This window comes from Macaca mulatta, chromosome 16, assembly GCF_049350105.2.
Source record: "Macaca mulatta isolate MMU2019108-1 chromosome 16, T2T-MMU8v2.0, whole genome shotgun sequence".
NCBI lineage: Eukaryota > Metazoa > Chordata > Mammalia > Primates > Cercopithecidae > Macaca > Macaca mulatta.
The window spans coordinates 65,337,153-65,355,028 of record NC_133421.1 but is presented as its reverse complement, the minus strand read 5'-3'; the positions used below and the strand labels follow the sequence as shown (position 1 = coordinate 65,355,028).

The 17,876-nt window shown below is 40.0% G+C and overlaps 1 protein-coding gene across 1 annotated transcript; it reads left to right on the top strand.

Annotated features, from left to right (window-relative positions):
- The first annotated feature begins 5,737 nt into the window (after positions 1-5,737).
- KRT39 (keratin 39) lies at positions 5,738-16,080 on the top strand. The gene is made up of 7 exons (XM_001102045.4): positions 5,738-6,478; positions 8,026-8,108; positions 8,771-8,927; positions 9,993-10,154; positions 10,269-10,394; positions 12,415-12,635; positions 14,041-16,080. Exons 1-7 carry the CDS (start codon positions 6,011-6,013, stop codon positions 14,297-14,299), a joined length of 1,476 nt encoding a protein of 491 aa, XP_001102045.2. The 5' UTR covers positions 5,738-6,010; the 3' UTR covers positions 14,300-16,080.
- The last annotated feature ends 1,796 nt before the right edge of the window (positions 16,081-17,876 follow it).

Sequence of the window (17,876 nt, the reverse complement as noted above, 5' to 3'; positions counted from 1 at the left end):
CTCCAACAACAAATGTGCAGTGGAGGGACAGAGCAGGAAGAGCTTGGGGGATGGCAAAGGATGCAGTTGGGCTAGAATGTATAGAGTGGGTCGGGGGTCCTGGCATATGAGGTAAAGTCAGCTGGGTCAAGATTGTTGAGGGTCTTGGCTGCCAGGCAAACAAGAATTTGAGCCTTGCTCTGTCCATAGGAAGGATGAACATTTCTGCACCGGCAATGGAGCTGTATGAAGGTAGATAAAGAAGATCTCCGAGGTGGAGTATGCAGTAAAGTAATTTACAGGCTAGCCAGATTGACAAAAGTTAACAAATGACTTGGTGGTAGAAAAATAAAGATTGACAAATACCCACTATTCTGTCAAAAGGTTTGGTAATGAAAAGAAGGCAGAAGCCACCTTCATGGAAGGAGTGCCTCACGGCTATGGGTCAGACATACTGTAGGATCAGTTAACAGCCGTGCTTATAGGGCAAGAAAAAATCATCCAGTAGTAAAGAAGACATGAAAGAGGCAAGAAAAGGGGGAGCATAATGGATGAAATGTGGTCCTGAAGAAATCAAAAGGGAATCAGCCATGGAAGGAAGGAACAACTCTGCATGTGAGACACAAGAGGAACAGAATAAAAATTATTAGAAAGGTGTGGAAGCAGAAAAAAGGTCTAAGAAACTAACGAAGCAGAAACAGTTTTTCGGACAATTTTTGTAATGATTCTAAAAGGGATACATTCAATTTGTGGAATGCATATAAAAACATAAGAAAATAAGATTCATCAATAACTACAAAATGCAAAGAATTTCACTGCTAACCTCTTGATGTATTTACTTTCAGTCTTTTTAATACATTTTCAGACTAATGCACTATTTCAAACATTGCTATTTTATGGAGTCGAATTTATCGAATTTTTTGTGGGTTCTTAATTTCAAGTCACTGTTACAAAGGACTTCCTCATCTGAATTTGTAAAAGTATTCTCCTGCATTTTCTTTTAGTACATTTATGATTTTCACTTTTCACATTTGAATCTTTGATCCATTTGTAATTTAAGTATATAGATAAAGCAGTGAACATTCATGCAGCTACACAGTTGTATCAAATATTAACTTTTCATGTTAATTCCACGTTATTGAGATATAATTTTCAGACAATAAAATGCATCAATTGAAAGTGTGCAGGTCAGGCTGGGCACAGTGGCTCACGCTTGTAATCCCAGCACTTTGGGAGGTCAAGGTGGGAGGATCAGTTGAGGTCAGGAGTTTATGCCAGGCTGGGCAACACAATGAGGCCCCATCTCTAAAAAAAATTTTTTTAATTAGCCAGGCATGGTGGCATGTGCCTGTAGTCCCAGCTACTTGGGAAACTGAGGTGGGAAGACCACTTGAGCCCAGTAATTCTTTTTTTTTTTTTTTTTTTTTTTTTTGAGACGGAGTCTCGCTCTGTCGCCCAGGCTGGAGTGCAGTGGCGCGATCTCGGCTCACTGCAAGCTCCGCCTCCCGGGTTCACGCCATTCTCCTGCCTCAGCCTCCCGAGTAGCTGGAACTACAGGCGCCCACAACCGCGCCCGGCTAATTTTTTGTATTTTTAGTAGAGACGGGGTTTCACCGTGGTCTCGATCTCCTGACCTTGTGATCCGCCCGCCTCGGCCTCCCAAAGTGCTGGGATTACAGGCGTGAGCCACCGCGCCCGGCAAGCCCAGTAATTCAAGGCTGCAGTGAGCTATGATCATGCTACTAAACTCCAGCCTGGGCAACAAAGTGAGACCCTGTGTCTAAAAATAAAAATAAAAGTAGGCAGCTTCATGGAGTTTGAAAGCACATGAACTTGTGTAATCAACACCCAGATCAAGATACAGAATAGCATTTCAACATGTAGAACATCAACCTTAGAAATTCTTTCTTACTGCTTTCCAGCCAACACATCTCTCCCACAGAGACAACCACTATTCTTATCTCTAACTATATCAAAGATGAGTTTTTCTTATTCTTGAAGTTAATGTAAATGTAGTCATACTGTTTGTACTGTTTTGTGCCTGACTTCTTCAGCTCAATATGTTTTTGAGATTTTTCCATGGTGTCGTGAGTACCAGCAGTTTATTCTTTATTGTTGTTGCATACTACTCCATTACATAAACATGTCACAGTTTGTTGATCCATTCTCCTGTTTATGAGCAGTTGAGTTATTTTTATTTTAGTGCTATTAAGAATATAACTGATATAAGCATTCTTGTGCAAATATTGTTGTGAGTATAAAACATATACATTCATCTCTCTTGGACATACACCTAACCATGAAATTGCTGGGTCCTGGGGGGAGGTCCTTTGTTAGATAGATAGATAGATAGATAGATAGATAGATAGATAGATAGATAGATAGACAGACATAGATATAGTACATTACTGTATAAATATGTGTTTATTTTTATACTCATATTTATTTATAGAGTCATGCACCACATAATGACATTTCAGTCAACAATGATGGAACACACACGTACAAAAGTTGTCCCAGAAAACTATAATGTCATATTTTTATTGTACCTTTTCTATGCTTAAATGTGTTTCCAGATAACTAATACTTACCATTGTGTTACAGTTGCCTACTGTATTCAGCACAGTAACATGTTGTGCAGGTTTATAGCCTACAAGCAATAGACTATAAGTGTGTTATAGGCTATACCATCCAAGTTCATCAAGTCCACTGTGATGTTTACACAACAACAAAATCACTAAAGGTGAATTTCACAGAATATATTCCCACTGTTACAAAAGATATGATGTTGTGTATATATGTGTTCTAATGTATGTGGGGTGGGGGGGGGGTGGTGGGCGTATGGAGAGAGAGAGAGAATATTTTCACCCAGGCTGTGGCTTACCTTTTCACTTTCTTAGCTATTTATTTGATCAGCAAAAGTTTTCATTTTGATTAAGTTTAATCTATTTATTATAGTGTCCTCCATGAGCTAAGAAGTTTTCACATGGCACAAGGTTATGAATATAATCTTCTGAGTTTTCTTCTAAAAACTTTAGACTTGAAATCTTCACATTTAAGTGTTTAATCCAACCTGAATTAATGTTTATACATAGTGTGAGGTAGGGATCAAGAAGTATTCATTTTTGCTATACAAGTATCCAATCGATTCAGCAACAAGTATTGAACAGTATTGAAAAACAGTATTGAAAAAGCTTTCCTTTTCTCATTGACTTGCTTTTGGATCTTTGTCAGAAATCAATTGATCACATATATGTGAGTCTATTTCTAAACTCTATATTCTTTCTCATTGATCTACTGTCCAACCCCTAAGCCAAAATCACACTGTTTTAATTATAGTAGCATTATAGTAACTTGCATGAATTTACATTTCATTGCCACAAGCAATGAGAGTGCTATAGGCAGAAAATGTATCTGTTATCAAACTTTGACTTTTTTTCAGTTTGATAGGTGGAAAACTAAAGTATCTCAGTATGATTTAAATTTACATTTTTCTTTTCATGAGTGACATTGAGCATTTTTTCTTATTTTAAGTGCCTTTTGTATTTTCCTTTTGGTCATTGTCTGGAGTGTAATTGTAATATTGTTTCCCAGTTTGTCATCTTGTCTTCTGGTTTTACAGGTTGTATTTTTCATCCAAGCACAAGTTCAAACACTGTTATTTTATGGAGTCAAATCTAACAGTTTTTTATGGCTTCTTAATTTTGAGTCATCATTGGAAAAGTCTTCTGACTCCAAATTTATAAAATAATTATCCTTTGGGGCATATTTATTATTTATTTTTCATATCTGAATCTTTGATCTACTTGTAATTTGTCTCACTGTAAAGAATGAAGTATGGTTTCAACATTCCCTGCCCCCACACCAAAGGGAATATAGAATTGTCCCCAAAGTACATATAATGGTTTACCTTTTCCCCATGGCTTTTATTTTATATTTTATTTTACTTTGTTAAAAATGAAATCTCACTGTGTTGCCTACACTGAACTTGAACTGCTGGGTTCAAGTAATTCTTCTGCCTCAGCCTCCTACAGAATGGGAGAAAATTTTTGCAATCTATCCATCTGAGAAAGCACTAATATACAGAATCTACAAGGAACTTAAACAAATTTACAAGAAAAAACAACCCCATCAAAAAATGGGCTAAGGATATAAAAAGACACTTCTCAAAAGAAGACATTTATGTGGCCAACAAACATATGAAAAAAGCTCATCATCACTTGCCATCAGAGAAATGCAAATCAAAACCACAATGAGATACCATCTCACACCAGTTAGAATGGCGATCATTAAAAAGTCAGGAAACAACAGATGCTAGAGAGGATGTAGAGAAATAGGAACACTTTTACACAGTTGGTGGGAGTGTAAATTAGTTCAGCCATTGTGGAAGACAGTGTGGTGATTCCTCAAGGATCTAGAACCATAAATACCCAGTAATCCTATTACTTGGTACATACCCAAAGGATTATAAAAATCATTCTACTAAAAGGACACATGCACATGTATGTTTATTGTAGCACTACTTGCAATAGCAAAGACTTGGACCCAACCCAAATGCCCATCAATGATAGACTGGATAAAGAAAATGTGGCACATACATACTGTGGAATACTATGTAGCCATAAAAAAGGATTAGTTCATGTCCTTTGCAGGGACATGGATGAAGCTGGAAACCATCATTCTCAGCAAACTCACACAGGAACAGAAAACCAAACACTGCATATTCTCACCCATAAGTGGGAGTTGAACAATGAGCACTCATGGACACAGGGAAGGGAACATCACACCAGGGCCTGTGAGGGAGTGAGGGGCTAGGGGAGGGATAGCATTAGGAGAAATACCTAATGTAGACGACAGGTTGATGGGTGCAGCAAACCACCATAGCACGTGTATACCTATATTGCAAACCTGCACGTTCTGCACATGTATCCAAGAACTTAAAGTACAAAAAATCTCATAATTCAAGAAAAAAAAATAGATGAAAAGGGGCCACTAGCTGAGGATGTGGACAGCCTCTAGAAGCTGGAAAAGGCAAGAAAATGATGTTCCCCTAGAGCCTCCATAAAGGACTAGGAACAAGTAACTTTCTTAAGAAAATGCTGAGTGAGTATTCCTCAGAAAGAAAACACACCCCTTTCAATGGATCCTATTTAAATATCCAGTATAAACCAACACTGTGATAAATTTTTATCTAATGTAATGCCACAAGCAAACATTAGCACTAAAAATGTTACAAAACGTGGACTTCGGAAAACCAAAAGATAGCCAGTTTCTTTTCAAGAAATTTCTTATTAGCAATCAAACCCTACCTTTTCCCCATGGCTTTTATTTTATTTCATATTTTATTTATATTTTATTTTATGTTATTACATTTTATGGAAAGCTAAAGCATAAATCTAGCAATTATCTTTAAAACAAGTCTTTTAAAACACTGACATTTTAATTCATACTCACATTGTCCTGACACTGAAAATGGGGAAATCATCTGGGTAGAACAAACTAAAATATTGACTTCTGATTTCTAAGTTTACCAATAATTATTAGACATTAATAGTTTCCCTTTCCTAGAGAAGAAAGGAAAAGAAGGACGAACTCATTCCTGGTTAAGCTCAGTGCCAAGTGGAGAGGTCAAGAAGAACGTAATGAACTTAATATACTCACACCTGCTTAATAATGGATGCTGTTAGGACAGTTCCTTTTGAAGACATAATTTGAAGCTCTGGGTCCAATAGACAAGTAGTATTTATGATGGGTAATAACTTAGTAACAGCCTAAATGCACATTTTTATGAGACAAATAACTCTTCTTAAGCAAGTAAAAAGCAGACTAATAAGATGTTCCTACAGGATTTGACATAAACCTGAGAAAGGAAAACATCCCACCTGTGTGACACCACATAGAAGAGAGGCTATATAAGCACTTCAAAGAGGAAAACACCAAGAGTCTTGGAATTCAGACTCCGTGGAGGTGGCTTGAGCTTTTCATCCTGGTGACCACAGTCTTGGAAACCAACTAAAGCCGGACACATACTATGGATACCAAGGGCTGCACAACAACCAATTCTCCTTCAACCCCATGTCAAAACTGCTCTAGGATTACAAATGTTAGTACCATCTCTTCTAACAACTGCTGCCATTCTGGTGGCCTTAAAGTCAAGAACTGTCAACCAGCTGGCCACACTCTCAGAACTACCCGGGACCAGGGCTGCCAACCCACTCCTTGCTTTTGTCGCAAGCCCATCTACCTAATAAACAACTTCATCTTGCATTCCTCTCTGGATGACTGCAGCTGGTATGGTGAAGGCATCAACAGTAATGAGAAGGAGACCATGCAAATCTTGAACGAGCGTCTTGCTAACTACCTGGAAAAGGTGCGAATGCTAGAACGAGAGAATGCTGAACTGGAATCTAAAATCCAGGAAGAGAATAACAAAGAGCTCCCTGTTCTATGTCCTGATTACCTGTCTTATTACACTACCATTGAGGAACTCCAGCAGAAGGTAAGATTCCTAGGAACCTGTTTAATCATGTTGCGAATTGATGGTTTCCAAGCAACAGTTATTTGCTAAGCTTTAATATTTTTTGTTCAGTTGATGCTGAAACATTTTTTGAAGAATAGAAAAATCTCTTGAGCGAAATTGTCATCTTGAGGCAGCATTCAGAGTCTGCTAGTATTTCTGACCAGGCGCAGTGATGCACACCTGTAATCCTAACACTTTGAGAGGTTGAGGTAGACAGATCACTTGAGCCCAGGAGTTCTAGACCAGCCTGGCAACATGATGAAAGTCCATTTCTACAAACACACACACACACACACACACACACATTAGATGGGCATGGTGGCACATGCCTGTGGTCCCAGCTACTTGGGAGGCTGAGGTGGGAGGATCACTTGAGCCCAAGAGGTCGAGGCTGCTATGAGCTGAGATGCTGCCACTGCACTCCAACCCAGGCAAAAGTGAGACTCTGCCTTTAAATATCAAAAACAAAAAGAAGAGTCTCATGATGTTTCCTTTCTCCAGAAATACACTCTACCATTATAACTAGATAACTCAGGACCAAAAGATGTTAACAGCAAGTTGTTGCCATTTTTTAAATAAAAATAGGGAAACAGAGATCAGAGAAAATAAATTTTGTTTTAATGAGTTTCTGAACAGTTTAGTTTTTATCCATTTTGCAACCATCACCACCTTTTTCTCCTTTTATGTTTATGTTATCATCTCCACATTGATTGGTTTGTTTCTACACCAAACCTAAGTTTGTTATGCACAGATATATTCTGCTACTACACATCTGGATTTATTCAGTTTTATTCATTCAACAGATGTTTACTGAGCAGTAACAATATTGAGCCAAACATTATTCTAGATTCTGGGAAAATATTGGTGACCTTTAAAAAGTCCCTGCCCTCATGGAGTTGACATTCTAGTGGATCATGGTATTCATATAAATCCATTCATATAAATGGATTTTTTTATTTTTATTTATTTATTTATTCATTTATTTATTGAGATGGAGTCTCACTCTGTCACCAGGCTAGAGTGCAATGGTGCAATCTCTGCTCACTGCAACCTCCAGCTCCCAGGTTCAAGTGATTCTCCCTCCTCAGCCTCTCAAGTAGCTGGGTCTACAGGCACGCACTACCACACCCAGATAATTTTTGTATTTTTTAGTAGAGATAGAGTTTCACCATGTTGACCAGGATGGTCTCGATCTCTTGACCTCATGATCTGCCCGCCTCAGCCTCCCAAGTGCTGATATTACAGGGGTGAGCCACTGTGCTCGGCCTGGATTTTATATTTTAACAACAACAACAAAAAAAAAATACTTAAAAGTTTCTAGGTAAGTACTTTTTGCTGATCTTTTAGGAAAATAACAGGAAATCTGACTTTCTGAAGTTTTCCAAGCTTCATGAGCATAGCTATGAAGATTACTTTTAGTCTATTTAGCCTTTTCCTGTTACTTGACACACACACAAGCCCCTTGGTTCTTAAAGAAGGAAATCTTGGTGTTTGCTTCATTTGTGTGTACAATCTCTTAATTCTAGATCTTGTGTACCAAGGCTGAGAATTCCAGACTGGTCTCGCAAATTGACAACACCAAACTGACTGCAGATGACTTGAGAGCCAAGTAAGCCCACACAACACCATCATCGATGACAGAGCTCACCTTGAGTCTGACCGAGGTGCCCTCAACAAAATTGTCCCCATGTCTACTAACCCTCTTGCCCCAGACCATGTTGGCACAAGCCCAGAAAAGACTTTCAAATACAATGAATGACTAAGATTAATAACTGCTCACATGTATACAGTACCTATAGTTTTGAACTTGTGAACCCATCTGATTACCTACACAACAGTTCAGTAAAATAGGTAGGGCTAATATATTGTTACCCTCTTTAAGGTGAGAAATCTGTGGCTTAGTGAGGCTAAGTTACTCACCCAAAGGTAAGCATAACTAGCACAAGTCAGAGCCAAAACTTGGACCCACGTTTTCTGAGCCCTAATCCAGTGCTTTCTTCACTTACACTGCATTGCCACTAGGGGCAGAGGAAGGACAATACATTCCCATATCTCAAAGGACAGCAATGTAGATCCCCCTAGCAAACTAATTTGGGAATAATAATTAAGTTATGATCTATATCAAATGGTTTCACCTCTAAAGAGAATAAAACTTTTAATAGAAATACACTAAGTGAGGTGCCCAGAGAAAAATGCAGATGGGAGTTCTGCTTGGCTTGGTTTGCATCATCTCCTTTCAGATGTCTCTGTTTTCCCATCTGGTTTTTTAAGGTATGAAGCTGAGGTGTCTCTCCGCCAGCTGGTAGAGGCAGATGCCAATGGCCTCAAGCAGATCCTGAATGTGCTGACCCTGGGCAAGGCCGACCTGGAGGCACAAGTCCAGTCTCTGAAAGAGGAGCTCCTTTGCCTCAAGAACAACCATAAAGAGGTGAGAGAAAGACCAGGAGAGTAATCACAAGCTAAGCCCCTAAAAGTAGCATCAGTTCCTTTGAGTTGCACCTGATAAAGGGTGTCCCCGCTTGTATTAGTTCGTTCTCACACTGCTATAAAGAAATACCTGAGAGTAGGTAATTTATAAAGGAAAGAGGTGTAATTGAGTCACAGTTCCACATAGCTGGGGAGGCCTCAGGAAACTTACAATCATGGCTTAAGGGGAAGCAGACACATCTCACTTGGCAGCAGGAGAGAGAGAGACCAAAGGGGGAAGAGCCCTTTGTAAAACCATCAGATCTTGTGAGAACTCATTCACTATCCTGAGAACAGCATGGGGGACACCACCCCCATGATCCAATCACCTCCCACTAGGTCCTTCCCTTGACAGGTAGGAATTATGGGAATTACAATTCGAGATGAGATTTGGGTGGGGACACAGAGCCAAACCATATCACTGCTACATACTACTCTGGTTTAGCCCTGAAAATACCCACTGCTACTAGCACTGGTTCAATGTAGTATTTCAAATCCGCTGGCTCCAACACAATATCTGGAGCCATAAGGGGAAGAAAGGCCTCCATCATCCCCTCCAGCTTTTCCACAAGAAGGATCCCAATTTTTCTGTCCTTACAGTCTTCCCGTGTTTGTAGGCATCCCTACACAGACTTCTGCCACCTCCCATTGGTACAAGTCAATATTGCTGCAAGTCAATATAGGCACAATCCCATATTTGTACCATAAAGACTATAATCTCTCATGATCAATTCCACCTTTATCCTGTTTCACCCATTATCCAGCCCTGGAAATGATCTAAATTTTTTGGAACTCTGGTCTTGCTACTCATTTTTTTTTTTAATTTTGCACATATTTAAACACACAGTCCTACTTGAAATAGTCTTAAATCATTTTATAGCATCAATAACACCTGTAAATCATGTATTCCTTTGTTGTGGGCTATATTTTAGACATAATTAAGCTAAATCGTAGCAATTAGAGTGAAACAAGAACACAGGGGGTCATCTGTTCACCAAGTGACTTCACATTCTTCTTCTTTTCACAGGAAATCAATTCTTTACAGTGTCAGCTTGGGGAGAGACTTCACATTGAAGTGACTGCTGCCCCTTCTGTTGACCTAAACCAGGTTCTACAAGAAATGAGATGTCAATATGAGTCCATCATGGAGACAAACCGCAAAGATGTGGAACAATGGTTCAACACACAGGTGGGGGAAATAGAAAAGTCAAAAAGAATAAGCTGATGCTGCATTTCTAGGGCCCTTTAATCAAAGTCATGTTTTCCTCCCATAATATTCTCAGTCTCTGGCTGTGTGTTTCAGATAGAGGAGCTGAATCAACAAGTGGTGACCAGCTCTCAACAGCAGCAATGCTGCCAAAAGGATATCATAGAACTGAGACGCACTGTGAACACTCTGGAGGTTGAACTGCAGGCCCAGCATCGAATGGTACCGAGCAAGCTGACCAAGCCGTGCTCAGCACAGATGGCAACAGTCCCTGACACCTGTGTGTTGCAGTATTTCCCAAACTGTGTCTCTCAGAACAACAGTTCCTCTTTTGTTAAAGGGTCTATGGCTGAAAAAGGACTTTGTGGCCAAATAAGTCTGGGAAATGCTGGACTAAACCAAGGTTAAACAGGGTGCCTTCCTGTGAGCCATTAATAAGTTAATATACACCATGAATCTCCAAGAAGGGGATATATGGTATTCAGCATTCCAAAACTTATTTGACTGTGGATCCCCTGCCCCCCTGCCCACTTTTTTTAGAGCATCTCATGGTATTAATGATTCATGAAGTACACTTTGGGAAACACTGGGAGAGCATTTTATTATATGCAAAGCATTTTTACAAGCTATCACGTGAAATTTATAAAGTAATCCTAAAAGGGGGGTGGCATAATTATTAACGCATGTTACAGACGAGGCTCCAAGAGCTAAGGGGATTTTCCCAAGCAAATCCAAGGTAAGTTTCAGCCCACCTATTTTATAAATAGAGACACTGAGATCCTGAGACGTTGAGAAACTTGTCCAAAGTCACAAAAGAAATAAGAGTCTGAGCCAGAGTTTAGATTCCAAAGCCAGTACCATTCTGTCTCATGATAATGCCTCTCTGAAGCAGAGAATTGCTTACATGCTCTGATGTGAAGCATTTTAGGAAGACCTTGCCCCACACTGGTTTTGTCACCGGTTAGTCATGGGACCTTGGACAACATATTGAACCACTTGAACCTCAGGTTTCTCATCTATAAAAATTGGGGTAATCACACAAATAATAGCTATTAAAACCTAAAATCCCATCATTATCCATAGACTTACAGAATGATAGAACAGGAATGAAATTTACTCATCAGTTTCAACATTCATATTTTACATATAAAGGAATTGTTCTGGTGGATAAATTGTATATGGTTAAACATTTCTTGCTTCCTTTTCGATGATACAAACACTCACTGAATGAAGTGCCATGGTAATGGGTTTTGTTTTTTGTTTTGTTTTGTTTTGTTTTGTTTTGTTTTGTTTTTGAAATGGAGTCTCACTCTGTTGCCCAGACTGGAGAGCAGTGGCTTGATCTCAGGTCATTGCAACCTCTACTTCCTGGGTTCAAGCAATTCTCTGCCTCAGCCTCCCAAGTAGCTGGGATTACAGGTGCCCACAACCACACCTAGCTAATTTTTTTTGTATTTTTAGTAGAGATGGGGTTTCACTATCTTGACCAGGCTGGTCTTGAACTCTGGACCTTGTGATCCACCCACCTCGGCTTCCCAAAGTGCTGGGATTACAGGCGTGAGCCACCATGCCCAGCCAGTGATGCATTTTTAATGCCTGGGTGTGCAATAAGTTATTTCTTTTTCTCTCCTAAGTAGGAAAGTGTGGTGCAAGATTATCAGGTGGTCAAGAAAGTGAAATAAATACTTAAAAAGAGGCAAAAAAAAGAGAAAGAGAGAAAGAGGGAGGAGATAAAGGAAAGCAGATTTTAGCATAGTTGATCATTTGGGTTTTGGATTTATTTGCTTAGGAAACAATAAATAAAGTGCTTGGAGATCTATCAGTAGTGTCACAAAGAAACCATTTTTTTTTTTTTTGCCGGGCACAGTGGCTCACGCCTGCAATCCCAGCACTTCGGGAGGCCGAAGTGGGCAGATCACGGGGTCAGGATATCGAGACCATCCTGGCTAACACGGTGAAACCCCATCTCTATCAAAAATACAAAAAAATTAGCCAGGCATGGTGGTGGGCACCTGTGGTCCCAGGTACTTGGGAGGCTGAGGCAGGAGAATGGCATGAACCCGGGAGGCAGAGCTTGCAGTGAGCTGAGATCGTGCCACCGCACTCCAACCTGGGCAACAGAGCGAGACTCCATCTCAAAAAAATAAAAAAAGAAACCATTTTTTTTAAATGATACAGGTCACAGGTGACCTGGGCTTAAAGGAGTCATCATTATAAACCCTACTATCCTTCTCCATGCTAGAGAGATTCCCAAGAGTGCATCCTGACGGAGACGGAGGCTCGCTACACAGCCCTGCTGACCCAGATCCAGAGTCTGATCGATAACCTGGAGGCTCAGCTGGCAGAGATTCGGTGTGCCCTGGAAAGACAGAACCAAGAATACGAGATCCTGCTGGACGTCAAGTCCCGGCTGGAGTGTGAGATTACCACATACCGCAGCCTTCTGGAGAGCTTGGATGGCAAGTACGTAAAATAACAACAACTTCTATGACAAAGAAGTGCAAATGAACCATATATGTCATGCCACTGGCAATAGGGGACAAGTGCTTTGTTTGACCTTCTTGCCAGTGATGGGGAGCTTGGACAGAGGCATCCACACACCCTCTCAAGCTGTGCCATGAGGAAGACTTGCAATTGTAACCTCATCCAAATTTGAGGCGTTGGCTGTTCTGAGGAGCCCATGCGCCAGGTTAATTTCTTATAGGTTGCTTACCTTCTTCGAGTTTTAAAAATTACTAGAGAAAAAATGATTTCCCCTTAGATGAATATTCCCGGTGACCATTCCAGATGTTTCCCCACTGAGATGAACATTTGATTTTCATGAGCTTGTACAAAACAACCCAGGCTCCTTTGGAGGAACATTCTGCTCAGGCTGAAACCCCTAACCCTATCTAGCCACCAGTCCTTGAGGCCAACAGAGGCACGTACACATGTATGTTTTAGCATCTTTTTTAAAAAATGAAAGTTATAATTTTTGTAAACAATAAAAAGCTAACCAACCCATAAGTAAACATACCTGGAGGATGAGTTCTTTGAAGTAACTCAGTCCAAACTAACACCTGAGAGACTTAGGTACAATTGTAAAGGAGACCTACTTCCCCAAAATAATCAGTGAACTCTTCACAGCATTCTTTTAATTGGCATGACCACATTATATGAGCACAATGGTCATCAATGCCGTCACCTTTAGGAGCCGTGATCATATACCAAAATACCTTGAATCATCAAAGAAAGATTATGTTTATCAAAAGAGTGTTTACTATGAACTGCTTTTTACTCCAATTCTCTAAAAACTATGTATAGACGGCTAGAAGGCATTTTGAAGCTTCCTGATGACACAGTGAGGACTCTTTCATAGCTGGAGTTAGGCCACCACTATTAGTATGACTAACTCCGCAATGAGAAAAATATCTGGTTAACTTCCATTCCTCAGATAATAATCCCCTCAACTTGTTCCTTATCACTGTTGATCCTGTAGGTTTAGTTTCCATTATATCCATTCTGCAGATGAACAACTAAAGCTTGAGAGAGTTAAATGACTTAGCTGAGGTCACCAGCTGGTAAAGGACAGAGCTGTTGTCTGCCCCAGTCTTTGACTGCTAGTGCGGTATTCTTTCTACAATGCGATGGTATTGACTAACAGAAACTTACATAATCGAATACTTCTAAACCCAGGATGCTGATTTCCAATGGATTTGATCCAATTCTTTTTCTTCCACCAACTACAGTACAAAATGAATGAATAAGCATTTGGAAGCATGTGCTTGTCTTGAGCAACAAGTGTTAAAAAAAATTAGCCACGACCATTTTTCTCCATGACCATCATCGCCTTCCCTCAATCACAGCTAAAATTCTGTTTTTTCTTTAGGCGTCCCTGTTACCCGTGTACCACCAAATGTGAGCCTTCCCCCTGGACATCTTATAAGTCCGGAGCCATGGAATGCACGGCCCCAGCTTGCACATCCTCAGCCCCCTGTGGCTTAAAGGAGCACTGCAGTGCCTATGGACCCCTGTCCCGGATACTGGTTAAAATTTGCACCATCACCAAGGAGATTAAGGATGGGAAGGTCATTTCTTCTTACGAGCATGTGCAGCCTTGTTTCATCATCAGACCTGCCAAAGTCTAACATCCCAAGGTGATGAAAATGACCCACATTTATGAAAGAGAGGCCAATACATGCTCCTGCCAGAGAGGTTTAAGAAAACTCCCCAGTCCCTTAAGGTACTTAGTTTCTTACTACTATAGCGGGTCCCCATTGCTAAGTAGAATATCTTGTATTCTGCTCCTTCCCTAGCTCACCACTGCTAACATGATAATAAATTACATTTCTTTGGAAGGACATTTTGCATTTATCTGAGGGCTGGGAACTGATTTGTAAGCACCCAGAAAGATGGCCTACATTGCTTGACTTCACAGGTGATTGATGGGCAGGCCTCTCTCTTGTTTACTCAGGCCTTGTTTACTGACATTCCTCCTTAGAGCCAGTCAGACAAGTTTAGAGTTGTTTTTGGCCACTGGCACCTGAAGGTGAAAAGTTACAACCTTCCCTTCTAAATTTCTTTGGATACAGAAAGAAACATACATGGGAACAGTATAAATAGGGGAAAAGATCTTTAATATTTAATTCCCTTGTGTAGATAGTCACGAGTATGGATCCTATTAAACCCTGCTGTCTTAATTATAATTTATCTACACTAACATACTTGACCTTTCCAAAGATAGTTTTTAAATGTCCATGGTCTCCGAAACTTTGTGACCTATTAGGCTTTCCAAATATTTTATTTGAGAGTCAGATAAGTTGCGGGGAGTGAATCTAGAACACTTTGAAGAAATAGCATGGGTCTTTTCATTAAACATTTGCTATTTCTCTTTCTATTCTTTAGGGAATGGGAGTTTGTTCTGATTGTCTGACAAGGAACATTTAGCTGGAACTCTCAAGAAATAACCCTTCTTCCCCTCCCTGTGAAGAGTGACAAAGAAAAACATAGCTTAGATTCCTGCTTCAATCTATCCATCAGAGTAAATGGACATAATATCCACACATTTTGCAGAAAAGCAATAGTGAATAGTTGCTGCTTGTAAGCGCAAGGCAGTCCCAATGTGAGAAGGCATCAGTTACATACCAGCCATCATCACAGCTTCTGGCAGGATAGTCACAGAATATGTAAGTCATTCCCGACAATAATCATGGACATTGCCAGAGGTTTTAAGAAATAATTCAAAATCAAACACAGATGGAAAGTCAAAAGGCCCGAAGTTCTACACCTGCATTTCCCAGCTGTGACCTTGGGGAAAACATTTAGACTTCATCAAATTTAATTTCTGTGTTTCTTAAATGAGGATCATGCCTACTTCACAGGGTTGTTGTGAAGATCAAATGAAATTGTTTATGTGACACTTCTTTGAATGCTGAAAAGCACCACCCAATGTGATTTTTATGTAAGTTTTGCTTTTAGCTACAGCCCTAGACCTATTTTTGTAATTAGCTCATTTTAAAATTCTTTCTTCATGAATTTAGTTATCCAGTCATGATTCTGGAGTTTTAATAGTGTTTAACTTTTGGGAGGAAAAAAAAACACGATTTCCTGTGATCAGGCCCACAATTCTTCTCAATAAAGCATTTTTCAATTCTTAGGGTATGTATCACATATCAGTGAGTCAATGCCTGATGCCCACATCAAAGACACATGCATTGTGTAACTTACAGTTCAATGATTTACTTCCTCCAGACAAGTAGCAACTTACACTAGGCAAGTGGAATGCAGAACTCCCAGAATGACCTCTTTTTAATCAATAAGTTCTCTCATCTGAGTGGGCAGAGTAACTCCGGTCAGCAGTTAACTGCGTATTATCTCAGGCTGCAGGATGAAAATGTGGAAAGAGCATGGAACTGGGATTCAGAAACCTTGGGACGGAGTCTCAATCCAGCCTGTGCATGTATGACCTCGAGTAAATAGGGTATAACAATATAAGCCCTGCCTACCACAGGGCTATAAGGATAAAATGGAATAACGATGGTGAAAGGGTCTTGTAAACTGTAAGGTGCTTTGCAGAAGGGCATTCCTATTCCCTACATTGAAAACTAGACACATGTCATTTCCATCAACACCTTCTTCCTTTCTTTCTGGTTCAGTGCTGGGCCCAGGTGGACCTTGATATTTATCATCCACACTAAAATCTGCTCCGAGCTACAAAATTAGGGTTGAGGAATCTCACTGGACTCAAGCTAACCTTGAGCTGGTGCAGCAGTGCCATTTTCAGTTTATCCTAGAAGTAGGATGCCTTTCTCTTATGGAGTGCAAAATATCCCCCCATGCCATTCACGGTTTAAAAAAATACATGATTATAAGTTGCACAGTAAAGAGGGGAGTTAGCCACTCGAAGGCTTGCAGCTTTTTTTTTTTTTTTCAAGTATCTTCTTCAGATAAAAGAATGTAAAACCACTTGCTGGTTGTACGCGTGTGGTCAAACCTTTTAAAGGAAATAAGAAGTCTGGATTTTTACTGGGAGGCTAAATAAGTATCCTACACAGCCACAGGAGGAAATTTAAGGTTTTATGACAGTTCAGCATAAGTCAGCAGCTGGAGCAGAAAAGGGGCTCATGGGGAGGGAAACTGTAATTTTAGCACAATTCGAAAGACAACCATGAATCAGGATACACAGCATGGTCTCCAGAGCCTGAGGTCAAATCCTCTCTCTCTGCTTCTGCCTCTGAGGGTCTATAGTTCTATTCCTTAAAAAGGGAGATATTTTAGATATATTTTTTCTGGATTTTTTTCCTTTCTTCTTGTTGACTCCACTTCATGTCATAGCTAGTTTAAACTCTTCCAAAATACAGAAGTACCATTTGGCTTCTCTGTGCTTAGACTCTGGGCACTCACCATGGACTCTTCAAAGCTTATGTCCTTAGTTTCTCTTACAAGCTCTGACATTACTTACCATGTCTAGTTTTCTACCTCTGTAAATAAGAACTGACACCAAAAAAAAAGTCTTCCAACCTGCCCCCACCCCACCTTGCCAGTGTCTTTTAAAGGCAATTAGATGGTATCAGTGAGATCTTCATGTTCTTTAGAAGATAATGACTCTATGTTGTTATTAATTCCCATCATTTCCATTTTTTCAAACAATGAAGAAAAGTATCTTACTCCAGACAGAAACGGACCCCTTGCCTGAGTAAGTTTATCCTATTTCTGTCCATTTTGATTTGAAATTAAAGTTCCTATAATGAAAACCCATTTTAAAAGCAAACATCCACTTTAAATGAGAGAAGGGGGGAAAGATTAAAATTCAAGAGAAAAGGAAAGTGTCCCCAAAGAGAAGAGAATAGGTTCATGTTAGGTTAGGAAGAATTTCTAGGCTGAGGCAATCAGCATCCGTGACACAGCCTTGGGTTAGTCTCAGGGCAAGCAAACCTTGAATACATTGTTTCAACACTGTGATCAAATGTCTTTTATAGGAAATGAATCCTCTGGGTATTGGGCTGGCTAGAAGTATCTGGTCAGTGTGTTCATGCATGATTCATAAGCTTCATGGGAACAACCCACGCACCCAGTTCAAATGGGAGCAACCCTGTCTGGCAGCAAAGAAAGGTTTGCTGTAATTATCCTTTCAGGTTGAGCATCATATTTGGAGAGCTTTCCTAGGTGACGCTTTTAAGCCATAGGCTACCACTTACATGCACATGGGGAAAATATGTATATCAA